The 26,119-nt window shown below is 29.8% G+C and overlaps 1 protein-coding gene across 1 annotated transcript in view; it reads left to right on the top strand.

Moving 5' to 3' along the window:
* LOC107454398 (sodium channel protein para) overlaps positions 1 to 26,119 on the top strand; it is a 227,573-nt gene that overhangs the window by 112,570 nt on the left and 88,884 nt on the right. The window contains exon 2 of the mRNA XM_071181380.1: positions 18,697 to 19,045. Coding sequence (XP_071037481.1) covers positions 18,722 to 19,045 — 324 coding nt within the window. The 5' untranslated portion in view covers positions 18,697 to 18,721. The remainder of the gene's footprint in view (positions 1 to 18,696; positions 19,046 to 26,119) is intronic.

Here is a 26,119-nt window from a genome sequence, read left to right as displayed (position 1 = left end):
AGTTTTTTTATTTATCTTAAGAATTCACTTTAGTAAATGAAATTTTTTTCTCTCAAAGTGCAGAAACGCACTCCGTGTTGCGAAACGATAGAACACGTTACGGAAAAATTTCTTTCTAAAGTAAGCCCCGAGGAGAACTTTACTCTAACAAAACACATAATCAGAATAACAAAATCAAATTGATCTCTGGTTGTTTTTCCTTAAAACATGTAATAGTGTTATAAATTAAAATTAAGTAATGCATTTTTTCTTAATTTTAATTCTTCTTCTCTCTTCGGACTTAATTATTTTTTCTTTCCCTTAGAAGAGAAGAACATGTAATTTTAGTGGAAGATCTTGCTAACCCTTTGATATACTTTTCATGCATTTTTAAATTATTTTGCATTAATTCAAATTTGTATTAGATCAAAATAAGCGAAAAATTTCTTACTGAACATTTTAATAGTTTATAGTTATAAAATACTGCATGATACACTGGTGTCTTTTTCTGTGTTAAAGGTAAAATCTCCCAAATACGGCTCACTTCAAAATAATTACTTTTCAAATTTGCACTTATTAACAATTATTTATATCTAAGGGAAACATCATCATTATTAATCATTAAAATTTCCTTAATTAACGAAATCAATTATTAATAATTATAATAATATGAATGGGAAAAAAAATGTCACCTACCTTGTATATTTTAGTACAAATATGATTTCGATAATTTAACTGATTTTTTGTAACTATTATATTCCTTTTAAAAATTAAAAAATATCAAAATATATTTCTACCAGTGTTCAGAAAAAAATATATATATAAAGAGAACACCGGTGTTCCTTTTGCGTCAAAGGGTTAAAATAAATTTTGAAAACACCTAATTTTTATTTAAAAATAAACATAATTTTTTATCATAGTTAATAAATATAGCTATTTATAAAAAATGATTAAGGATAGAAATATATTTCATAACCACTTCTTGATTCTTCTGTACATTCTGAAGTCTATTTATCATACTTGGACCACTAGTAGTTCATTTAACATCTTCTGCTGAGCTCTTCTATAAACATCGAGTCATTGGAAAAAGAGAATCGGGACTTCCCAACCTCGTTTAAAGTTAATTTTTAAAAGTACAAATATAATTCTTAAGTAAAAATGTAGTGAAGTTCTTTATCAACTCATAAGAATTACTGTGGAACAATAACAGATATCATTGACCTAAAAAATTGAATCGTACTTCAACTCCTAGAGATACTTTTTTCCAATGCACACCTGGAGAATGACCTATCTTCATACAGGCATCTGAAGGGCAGATTTGCTGGCCACATTTCCAGGGGCACCATATCAGGGGCACCATATCAGGTCCCACAGTAAGGACAGATAGTACAAAGAAAGAAAGAACATCCATNATTAACAGTTATTTATATCTAAGGGAAACATCATCATTATTCATAATTAAAAAATTTTTAATTAACAAAATTAATTATGAATAATTATTATAATCATCATATCTGGCTAGACAGCCCAGGGTGGGCCAGTGCCTTCCTTTGAATTCGAATCCACTTCTCTCTACTTTTGACACTTGTTCGCCAGTTTTTCTCCTTTAGAGTAAGGAAATCAGTCACAACTAAATCCAGCCATCTCAGCCTGGGTCTACCTCTTTTCCTGTTCGTTAGGGGTTTGTGTAATAGGATTTATTATAATTATTATAATATGAATGGGAAAAAAATTTCACCTACTTTTTTTTTAAATTGTATGTTTTAGTACAAATATAATTCCGATAATTTAGCTGATTTTTTGTAGCTATTAGATTCTTTTTATAAATTAAAAATTGGTTGTTTGAATTGGTAGATATGTTGGTAGAAAAATTGGCAGAAAAATTTGGCAGAAAAAGAGAACACCAGTGTCACATTTGCTTGAAAGGGTTAAAATAATTTTTGAAAACACCTAATTTTTATTTAAAGATACTAAGCATATTTTTTTATCACAGTCATTAAATAAAGTTATTTAAAAAAATGATTAGATGTATAAATATATTTCATAACCACTTCTTGATTTTTCTGTACATTCTAAAGCCTATTTATCATACTTGGAGCACTAAAAGTTCATTTAACATGTTCTACTGAGCTCTTGCATAAATATCGAGTCATTGGAAAAAGAGAGTCGGGACTTCCCAACCTCGTTTAAAGTTAATTTTTGAAAGTACAAATATAATTCTTAAGTAATAATGTAGTGAAGTTCTTTATCAACTCATAAGAATTACTGTGGAACAATAACAGATATCACTGACCTAAAAAATTGAATCGTACTTCAACTCCTAGAGATACTTTTTTCCAATGCACACCTGGAGAATGACCTATCTTCATACAGGCATCTGAAGGGCAGATTTGCTGGCCACATTTCCAGGGGCACCATATCAGGGGCACCATATCAGGTCCCACAGTAAGGACAGATAGTACAAAGAAAGAAAGAACATCCATGCCTTGTCCGGGATTCGAACACAGAACCTTACTGATGCAAGTTCGGTTCCCTGAGCCCTACTTAGGCCAGGCCGGTCGGCACTCATAGAGATGATTCACAAAACTTGAAAAGAGATAGATGGTTGTTTTAATCTCTGCACTCTGCTGAGCATCTAATAAAAAAAACGTATTAAAATACGTTAAAACTGTATAGTTTTCATATTTCTGTACCTAATTCAAGATCAGATGTGTTTATTAATTTGCGTAATACAATTTTAACGTTCTGGCATTTTTTTAATGAATAGGTGTGAGTGAATATATCAGTATTGAGAAAACCAATTCATGCAAAGTTTACCTTGCAAATTCAAATTAATGGCTTTCAATTCGATTAAACTTTTTAAACGAAAAAAACTTAAATGTGGGTCATAAATAAGTATGCAAAAGCTATAATTATAGTTTTGTTTTACTATTATAATTGTTATTTTATAAAACACTAAATTAGATTTTAAATACAGAAACGTTGAAGAAACAAAATAGTGAAAGTAAATAAATAGATTTTGATAACTTCCAATAAATGCAGTACATTTTGAATAAAATAACATACGTGTTAAATTGAGATTCCCTTCAATTTAATAACAAATTAATTTTAATTTCCTTTATGTAAAATTAATTTATTATTAATTTATTACTAATTTTAATTAAAAAATTAATCAGTAAAGAAATAATTGAACTCCTCTTTTGGTAAGCATTAATCCAATAACATGTAATTCTTAATTCAAATGGAGTTAGAAATTTATATAATTGTACTAATTTGTTGGATTATTTTATTTAATTACTAAGAGAGTGAAACTTGCAATGCGAAACAAACAAAACGCACCATAAACCAGCTTTAAAAGTAGAAGTTTTAGACAGGCAGAAAATTGCATCAAAATTTACAATCATCAGTTTATTTATTTACTTACTTATTTATTTTATTTATCATTACAAATTTAAGATCAAGTTAACTGATTCTGATTTGTGAGCAGTTTCATCAAGAGTGTTTTTTTTTTATCAGCGTTCCCGTGCCACAGGTGTGGAGTTCTATCCTTGGACCGGGAAAAGTTGACTCAGTCTTTATTTCTTCAGTGAGGCGATAAATAGTCGAAATTGATTAATAATATAAATTGTATAAATGAGTACCAATCATGTTTGGAGACTAAACACTGGAGGTTACTTACGCCTGTAAGCCTCGTGTTGTACTTTTTCAGTGGCGTACGAGGAATAATTTTGTTCTTGAAATAAAAATAAGAAAAACACTGGAGGTTTAGTGATAGGCTGACAACCCGGAAGATCGGCTCCTGTACTTCAGAGCCTAAGATCAGGAAAACAGGCTTTGGCCCTCCATGGGCTGTCTCGACACTTTTTTTATCGCCAGTTTAAAAACTTTTGCTCTTTTTTTGTAGGTCAAAGTAGTAATTTTAACACTTCTTTTGAATGTCAAGATGGCAATCATTTCAGGTTTTATCACACTGACTCTCATATCCTTCATTAATTTTATATTCCTTCACACGGCGTCTATTTCAACAACGCAGTTTTGTTTTTGTTTTCTTTTTCGTTAATTTTATTCGTTAATTCTATGTTAAAATTTTTATTGCTTTTCATTATTTTAATTCATGAAATCTTAAAATTTAAACTTCAATTTCACATCTGGAATTTTCGGAATTTCAAGAAACGTCATGTTAGTCAAACATCAAAACGTCAAACGTTCTAGAGGAGTAGGTTGATGCAAAAAAATTGTCTTTTAGAATTCAATTCAGGTATTTCCTAACAAACTGACCTTAAAATTGGTCATTTTAACAGAGGTTGAATAGCTATAAAAAAGCTCTTTTTAAAGTTATTTTACTGTGTTCTGTGTCATGCAGGCTCGCAATAAGTTCAACAATAACACTGGGGAACAACATGCTTCTGTTCCTCAGTGTTATTGTTGAACTTAACTTAGATATTTTCCGATTTCAAATCTACACTCGAGATACTTCAACGTTTTTATGCGATTAAAAAATACGTTTTAGATCAGGAATTTTTTAAAATTGGCTCGAGTGAATACTAAGTGACTCCACTTCTCTGCTATGTAGGGAATAGTAGAAATAATGCAATAATACCTCTCAGTTTATGATGCAATGTATTATGGTTGCATGTTTTTTTGTCCCAAGTGCTATTTTCAAAGAAGCAGACAAGCCGCTTGTATGAACTTATACGATATTTATAAACTTGTATATTCTGAAAAGAATAGAAACTATACGAAAAATATCATTGTGAAAAACTCTGTAGCTTTCTGAAAAAGACTAATTTTGCATTTGAAATCTCCACACACTACTTAGGTAAGATAAAGTATAAGTATGCTACAAAAGATAAGTATGTAGCAAAAAAAATGGACCATTTAACACGATTACCGTTAGCCTTAAGAGACCACAGTGTTAAAAGCATATTCTTCTAACTAAAAAAAAATTAGTTTTTTTCTATGGAAATTTATCTGAAGAAAAAAATCTACCATCTTATGGGAAAAAACCTCAAATTTGTTGGTAATAATTGCAAAGATATAGTCATGACAGCTAGTTGAAATCAATTTGTAGACATTCAGACTTAAGACCCCGTATTAAAATATTATAATGAATAGAAAGTATTGAATAGAATAGAAAGTATTGAATAGAATGAATCGAATTATCTTATCTTAGATCTTCCTAACATAAGTATAAGTCTAACTATACAGGAAATTCTTCAGATCAAAAATATAAGTTGGTCACAGCAACCACTGAAAGTAGTGGAAATGTTATGGCGTATCTCTATATCACTTCATATGATAATTAATACACAAAAAAGATCCAAATATTTGCGTCAGGAGCACAAAAATTACAACGGTATATAACTGTGAATTTACTGTGAATTACTGTTTTTATTCAAGTTTAAACACTTAGTACTAAAAGGGATGTTCCCATAATATAAAATAATCACGTATGACTTTATTAATCAACGTTTTATGATTAAAAAATACAATTATTTAACGAAAAATTTTACTTATCAAAAAGTAAATATTATGAAACAATATTTACTTTTAACTCATACGTTAATGTTTAACTATTTACGATAACTTATTAAAAAAAGTAAATTACTTTTACTTTTTAATAAGTTATGTTCACTTTTAAATAAATTTTTATGCAAAATTGTGTCTTGTAACTGAATAAATATATCGTATGCAACTAAAATAATTATTGCAAAATAAGTATTTAAAAATGCAAAGAAATCCTAAAAATTAACTTTTTGTATTATTGCTAAATAATCTCAGCAGCGAAAAACCTCTTGTAAGTTTTTATAGTAACCAAAAATTATGTATAAATGTTGGCGTCTTTTAATTGAACAATATTTAATTTTGAAAAATAAAGAAGTTCAATGTCAAGAAACAAAAATAATTTTGAAGCAGCAATCGTGGGGGGGGAGGTTGGATTGAGAGAAACAAACTGAGGGTCAAACTTATTTGCATAAGTTCTGTTGCTTGCACATTTCTTAATAAAACATTATAGGAATAGACAAGCTTGTCGTATAAAAAGCAAAAACACATTTAGCATGTTATTTACTCTGAAGCCCAAAATGTTTTTTGTGAAATTTGGTTAGGAAGGTACATAGACACGAACTTCTTTGAAAACAAAAATCACAGTTTTTGTGCAAGTGTTATTCCTTAAGTATGTGTAAGCGTTTCTATGTAGAAGTGGACTACAGTTTAGGTAACAAAAAAGCAACGTCAACAAATAAACTTTATTTGTTATTCTAATACAAAAGCAACAGGATTCATATATCTTATCTAATTCTCGTGTTATCACACTTTAGCTTTAGAAAGATAATTTTCGTCTGCTTTATATCTATTTTGATGTGTGTCATTAATCTTTCAATGTTCCTGTATCATTTAATTTCCACAAAATTTCTTGTGTTTACCCAAAAAATCGTTGCCCAAATTACAAACAAAACAATTTTTTAAGAATTTTATTATTGTTTTTCCAAGCGTCATTTTATTTAGATAGTATTCTGAGTAGCGCCATCTGCTTTCGGTTTTTGAAACTAATTGGGGGAGAAATAGAAATTCGTGAACAGAGCATGGCAAATTTACATTCTTTTGTCCTCCTTTTTCAGAAATAGATTTTTCTTAAATTGTCAGTCATTTTTAAGACTTCCTGTAAAACGAACCATAAAAAGTTCCTAAATCTGATGTTTTAAGTGTTTACTAAAAGCGACACTAAATATGTTTTTCCGCTATACTAAAGGTTCTTAAGCCGTTCTTTATGGATCACTTTGCTTCACAAAATGATTTCCAATGCTCCACAAAAAGGCAGGTCATGTTTGAAATTAAAAACATCTCTGAACAATATATTTTAAAGTTTAAAATTAAAAAATTTAATCTTTTTCCTAGAACGGGTAAAACATTGAACACATAAATAGATAGTCAACGAAAAAATACAGCGATAAGAAATTAATTTCGAAATTTTTAGTATACGTTAAAAGACAAAAAAAAATATTAGGTTTTTGTGTTTTTTGTAACCACTCTTTTTTACTCGAAACAGAATTCTTCACAATCTAAAACAAAATGCAAATCTCGATTCATGTTCATTGGGTTTTCAAAACGAAGTAAAAATTTGTAGCAAATATAAAAATGTCAGTTTCATAAAATGAAAAAAAGAAATTGCTATTTTAAAATTTTTTTCAGTCTGCATTGAGTAATTAGTACCGACAAAAGTTGTTCGGTGAAATCTTAAGTTATGCAATCTTAAAAAACGAATATGTTTTATATCGTCAGTGATATTTTGTTGTTCTATTTAATAAATGTTGCATAGAAAAAATTATTGCTCAGCATTGAATTTTCAATTTCAAAGGTAACAAAGAAGGTTTGAGAACTCCTGCAATAAACTTTCGTATTATATAGAGCTTCTGAACATAAATGATAATCAGCGTATTCAATTGAATAACAGCTGAGTCATGATGTTACCTCTATAAACAGCGTAATAAAACATTAAAGTATACTTTAAAGGGTATACAAGTTGAAGGTTCCTATCCACCTTTCTAACTCCCAAACGGCTTCAGCTATAGTTATGAGAGTGGTATCTAGGTAAAGTAAAGTAACTATGTGCTACACGATGAGACTATTAATAATCTTCACAATAGACCTGTTGAAATACATGCTAAATTTTCATATATTGAAATCTGTAGCTACTATCAAATAGCTGTTACCTGGAAAATACAGTTCCACTAGTTCAAACTAAATAATGATGAAAAGTTGGGGCCCCTTAATATTAATATAACTTTTTTTATGCTGATTAGCTTCAAACAATTTTTACTATTTCGCTGATTTCGTTCAAGTTTGAGTTTTTTTATTCAAAATTATGTAGAATAAAATGTTGACTAATATTGAGTAAATTAAATGACTAACTAATTGACTTAAAAATATTAACTAAACTATAGACTGAAATGTTGACAAATATAGACTAAAAATTTGAATACCTTAGAATTCATAATTTACTCGACCCTTAGTGAATTAAATGATAAAAATTTATTAATAATAACAAAATAAAAATTTTTACATCCTTGGATAAACATTTTTTATGAATCGTATGATAAAAATTTTCGATAGTTCGAGGTATGATGAAATTCGTAAAAAATGAAAATAACAGAAGAAGCAAAACCACTTTCCTACCTAAGCTAAAGTGCAACCCTATTTTCTAGAATGCAGCCACCCCCACATTTAGAGAGAAAAAGATTCCGAATAAAGGTACATTTATTCAGAGAAAGTACATTTTTGTGTCTGATTTCTTAACTTAGGATAAAGCCTGTAACAATTAATTAGTTTATTCTTGGTTATTCTCTAGAATCATTTAGATCACATCTTAATCCAATGATTATGAAAATCCAATCGATAGACCTAAAGTCATTAAAGTGTCCTCATTCGAGGTATTCATTATTTTTATCAAAGCATAATTATCATTATAGAGTGAACCGTAGAAAAATCTGCTGCTTGCATAAAATATTCCCAATTATTTTATAATATATATAATTATTTTTGAAGCAAATAATCACCAAAAATCACTGTATGTGCTAAATATTTTTTACGAGATAATTATGATCTGCGTAAGTATTTGTTATCATCTTCAAAACACAATTATCGCCTCAGAAGACCACCAAAAAGTTGCTGTGTGTGCAAAGTATTTCTTATCATTCTCATAATATAATTATCACCAAAGCAAACTACCAAAAAGTAACTGAACGTGCAAAGTATTTCTTATCATTCTCATAATTTAATTATCACCAAAGCAAACTACCAAAAAGTAACTGAGTGTGCAAAGTATTTCGTATCATTCTCATGATATAATTATCACCAAAGCAAACTGCCAAAAAGTCGCTGTGTGTGCAAAGTATTTCTTATCATTCTCGTGACATAATTATCACTAAAATAAATTGCAAATAGTCTCTGGACATGCAAAGTATTTCTTATCATTCTCGTTACATAATTATCACCAGATTAAAATAATCAGAAAATTCTCATTATTTGCTATGTATTCCTTAAATTCTCATGGCATGATTGCCAATAAAGTAAACAATCACGAAATACACTGCATTCGCAATAGAGTAACTTTCATTTTATTTTTATCAACTACACTCGTAAACGGGCATTTAAAAATAAAACTTTCGTCACTAAATAAGTTGTTCTAAGTATAGATATCTTTTTAAATCTCCCAATCGAATTCAGCCGTTCTTATACAGATAAACACTTAGGTCTTTCCGTGGACAATTATTACTGCGTTCAATAAGCCACCCTCTAAGTTTAGTTGCCATAACAACGGCTAGCTATCGTCTGCAAGCCCTGCTGTTCTCACTCATTGCAATGCCCTTTCTCTTCAATACTTCTCTTCAAAGAGCTCTCTTAATATCCATCGAATTTCTTTTCATTTAACTAGTTCTTTAATTAAATGGTTATTTAGCAAAAACCTATAAAAGTCAAAGAATTCGTTTTAATGTAATGCAGGGATTTTTCTTATTTATTCAATAATCAAACGAGGAGAAAAACGTAGAAGAATTTTTTTCTAAACTGTAAGCAAAAGAACTTCCTTTTTATTATCTTCCAATTTATTATTAATTGCAATTGGTTTCAGATGATCAAAGAAATGTAATTCATTTTTCATTATACAAACTAATTAGATACATAGGAATATTCAAAAAGTATCTATCATCTGGTAAGGAATAGGTGTAAACAAAAATAATTCAAATAAGAAAAACTTTTTTATTTTCTCCAAAATCATTAATATAGTTTTTCTGATTAAAAATAAAGAAATTCTTTTTATTTGTTCAAGTAAATGAATGTACACAAATATCCAAAAAAATATTTACATCCGACAATGGGTTCTAAGTAATAGAAATTTTTTGGGAAAATAATTTCAGTTTCTCCCTATTTATTATCGATTAAATTTTTTTTCTGTATTTAAAGAAATTTTATGTATCAGTACATTATATGCACCGATAAGAATCAATATATTATATGTATCAAATTTAATGTATCATTACCCATGGGCGTCGCAAGAGGGGCAAGCGTTTTTTCCCGTTTTGCTTCTAGAAAACTGTTTGTCTATTTTAAGTTTCATGCATGCATTTATATATAAATATACATACACATCAATAATAAGTCGGCATATGTACATAAAACTTAAAATAAACGAACAGTTTCCTAAAAACAAAAAGTTTACCCTCTCTCACGTCACGCCCATGTATCGATACATACGCTATGCCTATGTATCGATTCTACGCCAATATGTATCGATACATGCATACAAAAAAAAAGACTATTAAAAAAACTCATAAATGTTCAACATTTGGAGGAAATATTTTGATTTTTTCATTATCATTAGCAATTTTATTAATATAATTATTAAATCAGCACCCACGAGAGATATTTAAATTTTAAATTGCTTGTAATAGAGCCATAGATATAATAGGGCCATGGATGATGATTTTTATATTAAAAAAATTCTTCTCTGCACACAAAATCAAAATTGGAAACCATTGCAAAAAAAATTAACAGGGAAAAGTTATATAGTACTAGTTTGTACCAGTTTAATGTTTCATCAATTATAAATAGTACAATTTTCAATCAAATCGGCTGAAACTTTCAGAGTTTTATATTGGAATTCAATATAAAGGCCTTATTTGAATAGTTGGTCCCCTTATCAGTCTTTAAAAAAAGAAGATGGTCTCCCTTTCATGTTCATAAGATATATTTGGCATTCCTATTTTAGTTTAATACTTGTTCACTTCCTGTCTATTTTTGCTGTCAAATAAAGAGCACTAAAGTAGAAAAAGATAATAAGAATAATAAAAACATTACACTTATCCGACATAAAGGTTGAGGTGTTAATAGTTGAGATGGCCTTCTATTCAAATGAAGTTTGAAAAAAAAACTATTCACAAGTTTATTCAAAGTTTGGTGGAAAACTTTGTTTTTTCGTTAAAATTTTCAATTTCGTTCATATAATCAACAAAACTCTGCCCATAAAGTGTATCAAAATTTTGAATTATTTGAAACAGTCTCATAGATAAAAAAATTTGATAGATTACAAGCTAATACCTATCTAAGGAGGCAAACAAAATCGAAAAGTTTTCTCCTTACATAAGAAAGATAGATAAAGTGTGCCACAAAAATTTAGGTACACACTTAACTATACTACAAATTTCAATAAAATACAGATTTTATTCTAATTATTTTACTGTAAGTATAATTTACATACAGAAAAAGATTATTTGGAGTAAATGAAAAGCAAAAAAAGGAAAAAAATTAATTCGTAATTTAATTTGCCCCAAAAGTTCAGACACAAGAGAAACTAAATACAGATTTTTTTAACACATTGCGCCAAGTTAGAAATTTTTAGCTATAACTATGATTCCTTGGTGTTACATTTAAATTTCAGTTATAATGCCAAAAAATAAAGCAATTCACACGCGAAGAGTTTTTAAGCCTTTGTAAGTTTAAGAACTTTGAAAATATTTACGATGTTTAAATATAAGAAATTCGCCAAGTGTTAGTAGTATTTAATTTGAACACGTGGTGAGAATTACACTCTACTATAACTATGAGAGAACAGAAAAATTCCAGAAATCACCTTCAAACCATAAATGTCCAACAAAAGACAAATCAAATTGGTCATAATATTGTTTCAAGAGATCTCATTTGTAAATGAATTCATGAAAAGTAGAACCCCTGAATTAGACAGGATATAGGTATTGATAGTATAGGAGCCTTAATGAAAAGGTACAACTGGGAAATTACGTCATAATTACATCATCTTAAATTACATCATAAACAAGCGAGACAAAGTATGACATACATATATGAATGGATTAACGAGCTGTTGAAATACAAAAAAAATGTCAAAACCTTCAGTTTATGGAGTGAGACTCCTTTAAATTTTATGAACAAACAAGTTTTTCATTTTTATGTAGTTCTAAAACCTTATTTGACTATCAACATTCACCAGGAATCCAATCACTAACTTTTAAACTTACATTAAGAAGCATCCACACCGAATGCGGTTGCCTCACATCTGATCACCATCGTGAGAATAAGAAAACCTGATTGGTGAGTTCTTCGCGGAAAAATATGTTTCATCGATCAGGTTTTCATATTTTTCCAGCTGTGATCGGAGATGCGGCTACCGCATTAGGTTTTCCAACAAGATAATGCCAGCATATCTAAATCTACTTGAACACAATAATGGTTCACAGCTAAGAAACATATCACTTTCATGCTGCCTCTCACTTAAGTGACCTAAACCAATACAAAGTACTTGAGGTATTGTTTTACAAGTTCTTGTTTTCGTGTCAGTCATTAAGGCAGAGGAGGTGGGATTCTTCTTTTTCGGTGGCGCCATCTATGGCCAAGAATTCGACTTCTGCCACACCCATACGTCACACCGGTTTTATAGGGCGGAATCATTCATTCATCCACAGATCGTAATTTTGACCTGAACCAAAGAACGATCAATCTCAAATTCAATACTGAAAGGTATTGATTTATTATGGGAACATGGAGGACTTTGTGATCCGACAGATTTAACATGCACCAGTCACCGTTTACTACACACTTCGGGAGTCTTCGGGCTGCAGGTTTCGACCCATTTAAACAGCGAGGTTCACGATCGATACAGAAAATATGCAGAATCCTGTCCTTACGATGGAAAACTACGTGTTTTAAAGATAAGCCACCCCTCCCACCCCTATTATTAAAATTTTCCATTTTGTTTTCTCTGAATAAATATTATCATTTGTGCCTTAACTTTTATGGCAAATAAAATTGGTTAAAATGTGAATGCTTATTTTTTTCTGCTTAAATCTAGTTAAGTTAATTCTAGTTAATTTTTTTCGATTACTTAGTTAAAAGTTCAGTAAAATCATTGGAAAAAAATTTGCATAGTTTTAAAACTTATATAAAAAAAAACTGTAATACAGGAAAACTGTAGTACAAAAAAATAGTAACAAAAACTGTTAATCTTATTTAAGATTAGTCCCTGGCACCATTAAGATTGAGACCTATCTCATAAAAATCTAGTTATTGGATCAAAAATTATTCAGGAATTTTTTTTCCAATGCAGCATACGAGCATGCTGTATTTTTTATTATTATTATAATTTTTATTATTATTTTTTTTATTTTTGGCTTTACGTACTGAGATTACAGAGTACTTATATAAGTTAAGTCATCATTAAATTATTATTTTAATTCTCAATTATCCTAAATTTTAAATACGTTTTATGGTTTTTTGATATGTTCATTGTTATTCAACAACAAAAAACGCATTCAAAACTCTTCTTTTTTTTCTACAAAAAGAAACTGTGTAGACGCGAATGATTGACATTTTTATTGAAAATCAAATTAACACGCTCAAACTCTTAGAAACGGTATGCTTTAATGAAAAATCTTCTAAGTGAACTTATTTAGACATTAAACAAATTGTTTTTATTAAGGAACTGAAAAAGTCCATAAACAAAATTTTTTTTTGATTTCCACTTGTTCATTTTATGCTCAACGCTGAAATTTTTCTTTATAAAACTCTCGTAATTTATTTTCAAGCGAAAAACTTTCACCTTAGCTTGATCCGAAAGAATGAGAAAAAATATATTAACACTACCGAATCAAAATTTTTAGAGCGAAATAGACGTGAGAAAAATAATATTTTCCACTTTTGACAAAATCCATTCGAAAATTGCAGCTTTATATTATTTTGTAGCTACAAAACACGTCTTGACAAATCTTTATCATTTGAAGATTTTTGAACATTCTATCTTAAATATTGTTCAAATATTAGTACATTCTATTTTTATTCTTATGTTGTAAATATACGAAAAGTTTTCTAATATTTTCTCAATTTTCTTACAATATAATATTTACAGTAGTATTTATTTAATTACAGTGATTTAGTGATTTTAAAGTAAATCTTTTTGTAAATATAATTATAAAAATTACTGTATATCAGATTTTTTGCTTTGTAAAACTTTACGGTAAAAATGGATTTTACGGTAAAATGTACCAGCATCCTGAGTGCCTGTACTTTTCACCGTAATTTGATCCGGAATTTTTTGCAGTGTACGTCCGACATTCCTTTTTTTTAATCTAAATGTTTGAATCAAATTTGATTGGTAAAAGGTATAAAAGATCTCGTTTGATTCTATTTTCCAAGTGATTCTATTATGAAGTAAACATAAATAATTTTACTGTGTGTAATCATTTTCTAACATTTAAAGTCGAAGGTATATTGTTATGCAACCGTAATTTAACAATTCCGCTTACCAAACAGGCTGATATATTAAATACAATTCGTGTATGCATTATGCATGAAACTGAGTGTTAAGTTCTAAATCATTTAACAAATCACTTTAAAGGTAATTTATAACAGCCCATTTATAAAATTTATGACAAAAAATTATAATTGTGAAATGGCTAATAAATTTAGACGCTGATTCTAATTAATTTATCACAAAATGCAACTTGATTAAGAAATATCATGGAATTACGTTAGAGTAAAGAAATAACTTATTTAGTTTCAAACTCTTAATTTAGAAAACAATTAAAATCAAAAAATAGTAAAAGCAGGAAAATAAGCATAACAAAATGGCACTTTTGGCATTTTTAAAGATGTTTTATGACAATAAATTAAAAATAAGGGCAACATAAAATTGATCTATTTAAAACACAGCAAAAATAATATTTTTAGTTTTTATTTTGAATTGTTTCTTGATTGATTAATTAAAGTTAGTTAGAAATACGTTTCATAAAGTATTTTTTTAGAGATTTTTAGAGACTATATTCGAAAGCGAAAATGTTATTGCTGACAGTTGACACTGAGCAAATTTACTTCCAACAAATTCACTTTTAAGCTGGGGAAAAAGAAATATACTTTGTAATGTAAACACACATTTCCAAGAATAAAATCTTTTTATTTTTTGGCACTTTAGCTGGGGGTGTAAGGTTGCATAAATTTTAAAGAATAAAACTTTTTTATGTTTTGGAGACGTTAAATAATAAAGGATGGGAGGAAGATAATATACTGGGTTAATTAAATTATTGGTATATTATACAATTTATTAATACTGAACATCAATTGATAATATATTTAGATAGTATACTTTAAATCCACTTTGCTATTTATTAACTATAATCAAGTTCGTATTAAATTAAAAATTTAGATAAAAGTGATGTAAAAATTAGTATATCTAAGTTTTAAAAAAAGTTACAAAACTATAAGTGAAAACAGTTTTTTTAAAGAAAATATTGATGGAATCTATATTTATCCTTTATCACTTCTAATTAAATTTCTTAAAATTTTATAATATTAAATTGTTTGTTATAATAAATAACTGATATTGCCAACACTATCTATTCTAATGCCAACACTATCTAATCTTAAAAACTGATCAATCCAACTCTGATCAGATTTCCTTGATTTACATTAAATTTCTCTAAGACTGAAATTAGTATTTTTGATAAAAGTAATAACCTTTTGATTCCTTTTCAAAATAAATTCACTTAATCGAATTCGCTTAATATTTATATTAGTCTCTACAGAAATGTGATACCATCTCAAATATATCGCATTAAATCTGTTTACAATAGTGAAGAACTTGTTTTGGGTAGCTGGAAGTTTCTCCGTAATCCCCTGTTAAGCAATGGCACCCCAATTAGATTTGTGGACATGGACATGTACCTAATTTAATAAAAAAGGCCTTCCATGGAAAAGTAAATTTTAGTTTTAAGCTATGGTTGGGCAACACTAGCATTACTGGTCTGCATTGGATGCTTGCCTGCATATCCAATAAAGTGATTTTATCTCTTGAATTTTTTATTTTTTTATTTTTTTTTTTTTTAACTATTAACCGGTTTTTTTTTTCATTCCTCTCTTTTATTGAGCTCGTGCCTTTCGATTATCTTTCGAGAGCATTTTTCTACATATTTTCTTATTTGTACTTAGGGTTCTAAAATGTCACGAGCTTGTGATTTGGTGCTATGATTCAGGTATTATAAACATGCTACTACGTAAAAACTGCTACCGTACTATTTTCTCATTTAATAAATGGAGAAACAGGTTTCAGTTTTTATTTGCATCAAAATATCTAATGCAGGAAGGCCTGCATCTGGAAGTTCGGAAAAAACCTGAACTAACGTTCAGAGTGTTAAAAAGGGAACTAATAGAAATGCATATACGTTCGTCTGAATTTTTATTATTCCTTTGAAAATTATTTTAAAAAGTCGAATACGTCTTTTTATTATTATTATTAATGTTATCATTATTAACATTATTATTTTTAATATTATTCCTGAAGTTCAATAGTTTGAAGACTACAGATGGGGAATTTTTGAACTTCCAAAAAACTTTATAAAGTGTTTGATGGGCGTGTTTTTGGATTGTGATTAAATTTAAAATAGAATTTACAGCTTTTGTGCCAAAATCAATATTTTACATCATTCCTTAAGACGGTTTACAGATATGTAGCATATTTAGCTCCGCTGTTATATTTTATTCCTTTCTCTACTTTTCTTTTTTCTGAAGGCTAATTCCAGTGCACATCATTCAATATCCCATCTTTTGAAAGACCCAGGATTAATAACTACAGATGGTTGAATGAGGTTTTTTTTTCTGTGGCATTATGGCTCAATATTTGCAAACGAATTAGATATTGTTTAAGGCGTGATTTGAAATGATTATTGCGTTATAGTTACTATTACTCACACTATTGAGGAGGATTAAGAATCTGAAATGTATATGTAGGGGGACTCGAGCTGATAACTTCAGTAAATCTTCATTGCGGTAGACTGAGTCTGCAAGTCTCTGGGTATAGATTATAACCCAATCCTTATGTGACCTTATGAAACATCGCTGTAAATAAACAAGGTGACCACTTTTACCTACAGAGTTATCAAACAGCAGATTTAAAGTTTTTGACAGCTAACACTATATTTAAGTCTTAGCACCCTTAACGATTATCATGTATACACTTGTTGTCGACAACAGTAATTAAACTTACTTTTAGTCGTAAAAGTAGCTTGTTCAGGAATTTTTAATTGTTAAGTTAAATTTTAATACTCGGGTTGTTCCGCTTTTTTGGTGCTCTTTATTCATAATGCTCATAAGCAAAAAGGACATCCAGTTTTAACTCTACTGGAAATATGCCGGTTTATTAAACGCTGTTTCCGATTTCAGGTATCATACTAGAACTGGCATCATATTGGAACTCATATAATGCCAAATCCAATATCATATCAAAAATAATACCATGTTATAAATCATCAGTTTCGATATCGTGCCAGGTTCAGTATCATACCGAAAATTTAGACCAACTTATGAAACACCAGTTCCGATATCATACCAGGTCTAGTACTATACCGAAACCGGTATACACCGAAGAGCCATTACATTGTGGCCACCCTGCTAATAACATGTAGGACCACCTTTAGCCCTCAAAACTGCTAGCACCCGCCGTGACATTGATTCTACAAGGTGCTGATAGATAGTCTGAGGTATCTGGTACCAAGCGCTCACCAACTGGTCCTCCAATTCCCTCACATTGCGAGGGGGTAGCGTGGCAGCACGAATTTGATTTTCCAAGTAGGACCACAAATGCTCTATTGGATTAAGGTCAGGTGAATTTGGGGGCNTACATCATTCCTTGAGATGGCTTACAGATATGTAGCATGTTTAGCTCCACTGCTATATTTTATTCCTTTCTCTACTTTTTTTTGTTCTGAGGGCTCATTCCAGTGCACATGATTCTATATCTCATCTTTTAAAAGACCCAGGATTAATAACTACAGATGGATGAATGTGCTTTTTTCTGTGGCATTATGGCTCAATATTTGCGAAAGAATTAGATATTGTTTAATGCGTGATTAGATATGATTACTCACACTATTGAGGAGGATTAAGAATTTGAAATGTATATGTTGAGGGACTTGAACCGATAACTTCAGTAAATCTACATTGTGGTAGACTGAGTCTGCAAGTCTCTGGGTATAGAATATAACCCAATCTTTATGTGACCTTATGAAACATTGCTGTAAATAAGCAAGATGACCACTTTTACCTCTAGAGTTATCAATCAACAGATTTAAAGTTTTTGCCAGCTAACACTATATTTAAGTCTTAGCACCCTTAACAATTATCATGTATACACTTGTTGTCGACAACAGTAATTAAACTTACTTTTAGTCGTAAAAGTAGTTTGTTCAGGAATTTTTAATTGTTAAGTTTAACTTTTAATACGCGGCATTCTACTCTTTTTTGGCCCTCTTTATTCATAATGCTCATAAGCGAAAAAGGCATCAAGTTTTAACTCTACTGGAAATATGCCGGTTTATTAAACACTGTTTCCAATTTCCGGTATCATACTAGAACTGGCATCATATTGGAACTCATATAATGCCAAATCCAAAATCATATTAAATATAATATCATGTTATAAACACCTGTTTCGATATCGTACCAGATCTAGTACTATACCGAAACCGGTTTATATGTATTTTTTTTTTTACATCGGAATTTTTTTTTCTGGGAAGTGCAGAAGGGAAGGAAAGTATATAGTAGGGAAGTGTTAAAGAACCAAATGATTCAAATCCAAAAATGTTGTCAATTTTAAAATTAACTATGTTTAATGTTGATAAATTTAGAGTATTTTGATTTGAAGATGTTTAATGTTTTTTTCAGAGGAGGCGGCGGTGATCGCTCGGTGATGTCTTCCGGCGACGAGCAGTCGGATGAGGAGACGGTGCCTCTATTCCGTCCCTTTACGAAGGAATCACTGGCTGCCATCGAGGCTCGGATAGCGGAGGCCAACGCCCGCAAAGCTGAAAGAGAGCGCCTGAAGGCCGAGGGTGAGATCGGGCCGGACGGGGTACCTGAGCACTATTCCATTCCTCATCACGAAGAAAGGCTAGAGCCCGATCCCGCACTCGAGGTGGGAATGCCCCTTCCTCGGGCGCTCGCGCCGGACTTCCCTCCAGAGCTCATCGCCACGCCCATCGAAGATCTAGACAAGTTTTATGAGAACGAAAGAGTGAGTACACTTATTAAAATTCATTATTCAAATAAAATCTGATACTCTAAGTACGCATCAGATAGTCTAAAAGTAAACTCCTCTCACAAAAAAGCAACTAACACCTTTATTCAAGTTTACTCAAATCTTAAACCACTATCGTGAGCCAGTAGGTCATAGAAGTGGCTCCACATTTTTGTGACAGTGTCATGATGATGGTAATGTGGTCAGTATTTCACACTAACAGCCTTTAATTCCCAATCATGCTGATACCTATGGATATAAAGCTGGGTTAGCTTCAAGATGTCTCCAAAAATAGAAACCTAGTTCTTTACAATGACAGCTCAATCCTTAACCACTAATCTGTCATGGCTCAAATAACAATTTTCATAACGTGAGAAATCTGTTTACTAAAAACTTCTACCATCTGATTATAAAGTTTGCATTTCGACCATCTAAGCATCAACATTGAATTTATGCTAACCTTTGCTGCTTTTGCATTACCTTCATGTTAGATAGTTAAGAGAGTGTCACTGTTGTTCTGCGACTCTTTAAGTGTAAAATGTTTTTTTTTTTAATTATCATAGAAAAATTCAATTGCAACAGAGTTGGTACCCCATAAAGCTGAACTAGATCACTTACCTCCTATAAATCAATCAGTTACCGTGATGTGGTAGTTAATGTCAACAAGACACGCACGTCTTGCGTCTCTGTGTTTCCTTTTGATGTTTGCACTGCTTCCCTTCCAAATAAAACGTTATTACTAAGAAGTTCCAATTTTCTTGTAATTTTTTCTAATTTCATTGCATTGAGAATATGTATCAATTTTAAAAACCATCAGCATGCACTCCTTCCTGGAATAATGTGTTGACTCGACAGAAAGGACCAAGATTAAGTAAGCGTAAAATTGATCCTTGGTTTCTACCGGTAACTGAATAATCATTGATGAAACTTAGCATGTATCTGATTATTAACAGATGGCAGGCACCTTCAGTGATACATCAGCTTAACCATCCTCTCAGTTTGACCATATTCTATGAGGGTTCAGTTTCTTTCAGCCTCTCATCTCCGGAAGCTATCGTTAAATCTGGATCGAGGTTCAGATAAGTGCCTTAAATGTTCCCAAAAATGAAAACGACCCACATTTGGGTATCTGTTCTGAAAGCATTCCCTTTCACAAACAAAAACGTTTATCAATGAGATCAAGGCCGTTCCAATCCCCTCCCACTAAGTAATTAATATTTTGTTTCCATTCGACCTTCATAAAATTGTAAAAGCTGAAAACAGCACCCATTATCTTTCAGTTTTTCCATTAGAAAACTCAACCACGTTGCATCCATTTTTATGAGATAGAACCCTCGCAGAATGTCATCTAAAAAGCCCAAAAGTCATTCCAAAAGGGGGAAAGAAGAAGATTAAATCTTCCTGGAACAGGGCAATAAAATCCAGTGAGTAAATTTCAACAATGAATCATCTGGCGATCTAAATTTAATGCCTAGGGAGAATTTTCCCTTTAGGGTTGGAAATTGGCGCCAGCTATCCCAAGATGGAGTTGGTGAGCGGGTGTGGTTGTCATAGCAACGCTGCATCTTACTGAAAATGAGAATGACCCGAATTCCGGTTGGTCAATTGAGTGGTCCAAATACTCTTTAAGTCCAAGTCACATTATAGTTTCTCCTCTAATATGGACTTCCTAAACGATATTGTTTTCTTTCTGGAGAAAGCAATTCGTGTGGTAAAATTTAAAACCCTATTTAAACTCAGTATTCTCCTCTAAAAGATTGTCCTACTTACCATTGCCCACTGCTTCATTGTAAAACAGAATATTTTTTCTTCTTCTCGTGAAAAAGGTTTTGTAGTGTACATTTTATATTTCTTAAAAGCCTGTTGCGCAACTTGATGACACCAACATCCTTAATTACTGCAAAACTAAATATTTTGAATACCTTAAGATTATTTAGTGACTTTGAAAAACGAACCTACTTACTAATATTCTTTTCCAAAAAACCTTTAACAACTTCCCTGATTACAACCAAAAAACTTCGGATTCTTATATATCCAGAGAAAACTCGAGCGCATCAGTAGTTCTCAGAATGATTTATTTGTCAGTATAAAAATTATGAAATATTCGCTCCTTATCCAACCTCATGTTTTCGCTGTACATGCTCACGGCGATTTTCACTAAATAAAATATTTTTAAAAAATTTAGAAATTTTTGGACATTTATAGATATTTTATGAAAATATGACTTCCAAATTCTAATCTGAAACCAGTCTCAAATGAATAACGCGCTGCAAAAATATTTTAAAAATTTCACAAAGTATTCAACCTTGTGTAAATAAAAATAAATAAAAATTTAAAAAAATTTTATAGATATTTCCAGACATACATGGGTATTTTTGAAAAATATGACTACCACAAAACCAGTATTCAATGAATACCACTTAGCAAAAAGATTATAAAAAATTCGAGAATTATTCGCCTTTATAGTAGAGCTTATTATGCTTCTAGACATAGCACGATTTGAATGAAATTATTTTTTATTTGAAGAATCAGTAATCAATTTTTTAGGCTTAAGACATTTATATATGTGATAGTCGTGAGTCTTCGTGTGAAATATTGACTCATAATTCTTTTCTTGTAAGGGTTTTTCATAATTTCAATATTTTGTAAATATATATATATTTTTATAAATATATATATATTCATAATAATATTTTTTTTAATAAATATTTTTTTTTGTAAATATTTTTTTTGTAAATATATATATTTAAATTTATTTCAACTGTTATGTACAATACAAAATAAAAAATTTAAATAAATTAAGTACTTTAATTGTGCAAAAAATAAAAACATATAATTTTAAATCAACAATTACTAAATAATTAAATTAACACTTTCTTGAGTATAAATCGGAATTGGAGTTAGAGTCAAACATTTCAACCAACTGCTTAAAACCATCTGTGGAAGTCATGAAGTGAGGGCTATTTTATATAGAGTATAGAGCACAAACAGGAAATTTTAGCCTTATTAATTATTTACTTTCCTGGATTACAAACTTGTTTCATTCTAAATTTTCAACGAGATAAAAGTGAGGAGAAAATTAAATACCATACAAATTGCCCAGACGCGCAGCACTCAGAGGATAACTATAGCATGGTTGCTTTCGTGACGTTGGCATTTTTTAATACTAACCACTTGAATAACAATGACCATTTGATTTGAAACTTTTAGACGTATTTGCAGGCTTTTTCGCATAACTGTGAGTTACAGATAATAAGGTACATTAAGATTAAAATTCCGGACTGGTATCTCAAGTTTTGTTTTAACCCTACGATCAAGAGGAACTACAAAGTATCCATAGGCACCAAAATAAGGGGAAAATTTTTTGCTGTTTATTAAATTCCCTTTGAATTTACAATCTAATCATTTGCAATTATAAATCTTTGAAAATAAAACCTCAATTCGTAATGTAATCCCTGAAATTGAATTGAATTACGAATAGTAATGTATTAGTTTTACACCCTCAATAATCTATCCACAATAAATAATGATTAACACCTCAATTACATGGAAAATTTTCTCCAGATAGTGATTTCAAGAAAACGATTTATGTCAGAAATTTCTAATTTTTTGTAACAAGATACAGGATAAGGTACTAGACAAGAAAAATATAGCAGTCACGCTTAATGTTTTAAATATAAGGAATAAGAATGTTATAAATATAAGGAATAAGAAAATAATGAGGAAATGAATATTTGCTTAGTCTCGCTTAATGTTTTAAAAAAATACTAAAAATATTATAAGTTTTTATTAAAGTTAGAGAACATGGTGCGGGAATAATATTTTTGCTAATAAACAGATTTAAAATAATAATTTTAAGGAATATATTTATAAATATATGTCAGAACTTAATTAATTCAAAAATATTACAAAGCAAAAGAACTAGTATTTTAACTAGTCTTTAAAAACATAGGACACAATCCTTCAAAAAATTGCTCATAGTGAGGGAATGATAATGTGAAGGAATAAGAAAATAATGAGGGAATGAATATTTGCTTTTTTTAAGTTTAAACCTATAAATAAAATTAAAATAACAATTTATAATTCTTAATTAATATCCCATAAGATAAAATTAGAACACTTATTAATAACTCTTCAAACTTATGANAAGGAATAAGAAAATAATAAGGGAATGAATATTTGCTTATTTAAGTTTAAACCTATAAATAAAATTAAAATAACAATTTATAATTCTTAATTAATATCCCATAAGATAAAATTAGAACACTTATTAATAACTCTTCAAACTTATGAGATTATGTAATAAAAACATCTTAAACTATATATTGAACAAATTTCGAATTCATTTTTCTATAGAAAAATATTAAGTAATCTACGTTTACATCATTTTAGCCTATTTGCAAAGAATTACCCTTATAATAATACAAGTCCAAAGAGTTCCAGTTGTATAACCAATTTAAGTATTTACAGTATTCTATAATGCCAGAATAAATAGGAACCAAATAGTATACAATCTATTTATAAATTAATCCGACAGTTATTCAAAATTAGTTGTTGGTAAATGATTGATTTCACATACAAGTCGTCCAGTATAAATTTCAACTACAGGGTGTGTCACTTAAAATTAGCCAGAGTCTATATATCAGACTTGATTTTAGAGGCACACCCTATATAATAATAATCTATGCCCGGAGTAGAAAACCAATGGTACGTGGGTCACTGAAAGACCCGAGAAGTGACCCGTCAACGTATTTAATTATAAATGAGATATGTCATTGACTGGTTCAATGTTGAATTTCGAAGAAAACAATAAAATTACAAATGATGTTTAAGAACAGTATATTGTTCATTCTAATGATATAGCTAAAGATTTATGCTAAGAAAAAAACAGCAAATTAAGTAAAATCCAGAAAAAGTTTAAAATTAACATTAAATTCTTACAGACCCAAAGATTCGAAGTTTTTAAAAAAAATATTATTGGTAAAAAATAGTGCATTTATACACTATTTTAGAGCTTATAGTCCGCTATATAGACACGTTACGTGCACGTTTTCTACAAAAAAAGGAATTATTTTACTAATTCCAAGAAAAAATCTTAAATAATAATTTTTTTCCTGAAACATAAAAACTTCAGAAAGATAGAATAACTTTAGGCGAACTACACAAATAAAAATTAAAAATTTAATAGGAGTTAATATTTATTTAGATCAAAATACTTCAATGGACACAGTTTTTAAACTTTTTTTTCATGGTAACTTGAAACCTAATCTACCAGATAAAAACATACTGAATCTAAACATTTTAACTTACCTTGTAAAATTTTCAAATTTTACTATGATTTTGGAGAAAAAAAATAATTTATTCAGACCCAAAAATAAAGATTCACTGTGTCTTTTATATAAGTCATAATCAATCGCTTTCAATAAAATAAATTTTATTTCAATACTATGGATTTTAAAATTGAAAATCATAGTGAAAGAAGGGTGTGAACGATGTTTTTGAAAATTCAGGAATATCGTTTTTAGAAAAACAGCAAAACAGCTAAAAGTTGCTAGCGAAACACATTTTACCATACTCTGTCTTATTTAATGATCTGGCAGAAAAATTAAATTCAATACAAATAACTAAACATTACATGTTTTAAACACAAAATTTCGTGCTTTTTAAGAATACCACTTCATAACTTTCTACAATTATGTAATATAATATAATATAATANCATAGAATTTTTTGAAAGTTAACTTAGCAACATAAATCAAAATGACATAGAAGCGCAACTAGATCAAAATTAAGATACCTGAGCGTTTGACGTAACAAATCCTTCAATTTTATAAGTGTTGTATCTCTCTCTCTCTACTATTCAGACTACTACTTCATATTGTTTTACAACACATGGCTTTAACACTCTGGTGGGAAAGACTTTAAAACAAAACTTACAACAGTTGCTTTCCTCAACAACTGAAATTTAGAATATTGCGATTAAGAAAAATATGTGAACTGTTTGCAATTTCAAATTAATATTGAAATGCACAGGTTTAGAATTTTCTACAGTGAAAAGTTTTCGGAACTTCAGTATTCAAAAAAGTATACAAAAGCTAGACGTTAAGAACGTATCCAATGAGCGAGCAAAGCGATCATTGGATCAATCCGAAATCATTGGACCAATTGCGATCAATCCGAAATGAACTGCGACAGCAGTTCTGGGGGTTGGCGAGCGCCACCGAGCAGGGGGCGAAGCCTCCTAGTATAATATAATATATAAGCTCTTCAACTGCATTTAAGATTAAGAGTCATGCACGTTAATTAACAATGTGAGGAGGTTTCCGCTTTCTAAACGTTTCTATTATTTTAAAATTTTTATTAATTTATTAGTTAAAAATTCTGGAGCTCATTGAACCATTATATCGTTCAAATTTGCTGCAACATTAATATGACGCTTTATTATATCAAATGATCATACATATTAAACTTGATTAATTGGAACTATGTTTCAATTAGAGCTATTATTATTTATATAATTAACGGCAAATTAGCAAACTATTATCATTCAAAATACTGATACAACGTTTCAACACTGAAATAATTTTTCTGACAGGGTAGCATATTTCAAAAGAAGTATATATTCTAGAATTTTAATTGACATTTAATTCATTTTTGAATTAAAATAAAAATAATTAGTTCGAATAAGGGAGAATTTCAACTATCAAATCAATGCAATATAATTTTAAAGTGGTGCAGTTGGGTTGCAACTCGAGAAGAAGTGAAGTGATTATGTTTGTAATTTAAATCAGATTTAATTGGATGGCATGTAAGCGACGTCATGTGTGTGTGTCGAACCTGGCGTAAAACTCCTACCTGTTGAGCATATGAATCGACAAATGCAACGATTTAATTACTTATGATGACGTCACTTGCAAGTATCCAGCGTGACGTCACTTCAGGTATTCAATTAAATTTGATTTTAATCGCGTGGTTAAGCATAATCACTTCACTTCCTCTCGAGTTGCAAGTGCATAATTGTTATGGAAAAATGGACCACCGTGATTTTTATTATTATTGTTGTTATTATTA

The sequence above is a fragment of the Parasteatoda tepidariorum genome, chromosome 5, assembly GCF_043381705.1.
Source record: "Parasteatoda tepidariorum isolate YZ-2023 chromosome 5, CAS_Ptep_4.0, whole genome shotgun sequence".
Classification (NCBI taxonomy): domain Eukaryota; kingdom Metazoa; phylum Arthropoda; class Arachnida; order Araneae; family Theridiidae; genus Parasteatoda; species Parasteatoda tepidariorum.
The sequence above is the reverse complement of the archived record's forward strand: the minus strand, read 5'-3'. Positions and strand labels throughout refer to the sequence as shown.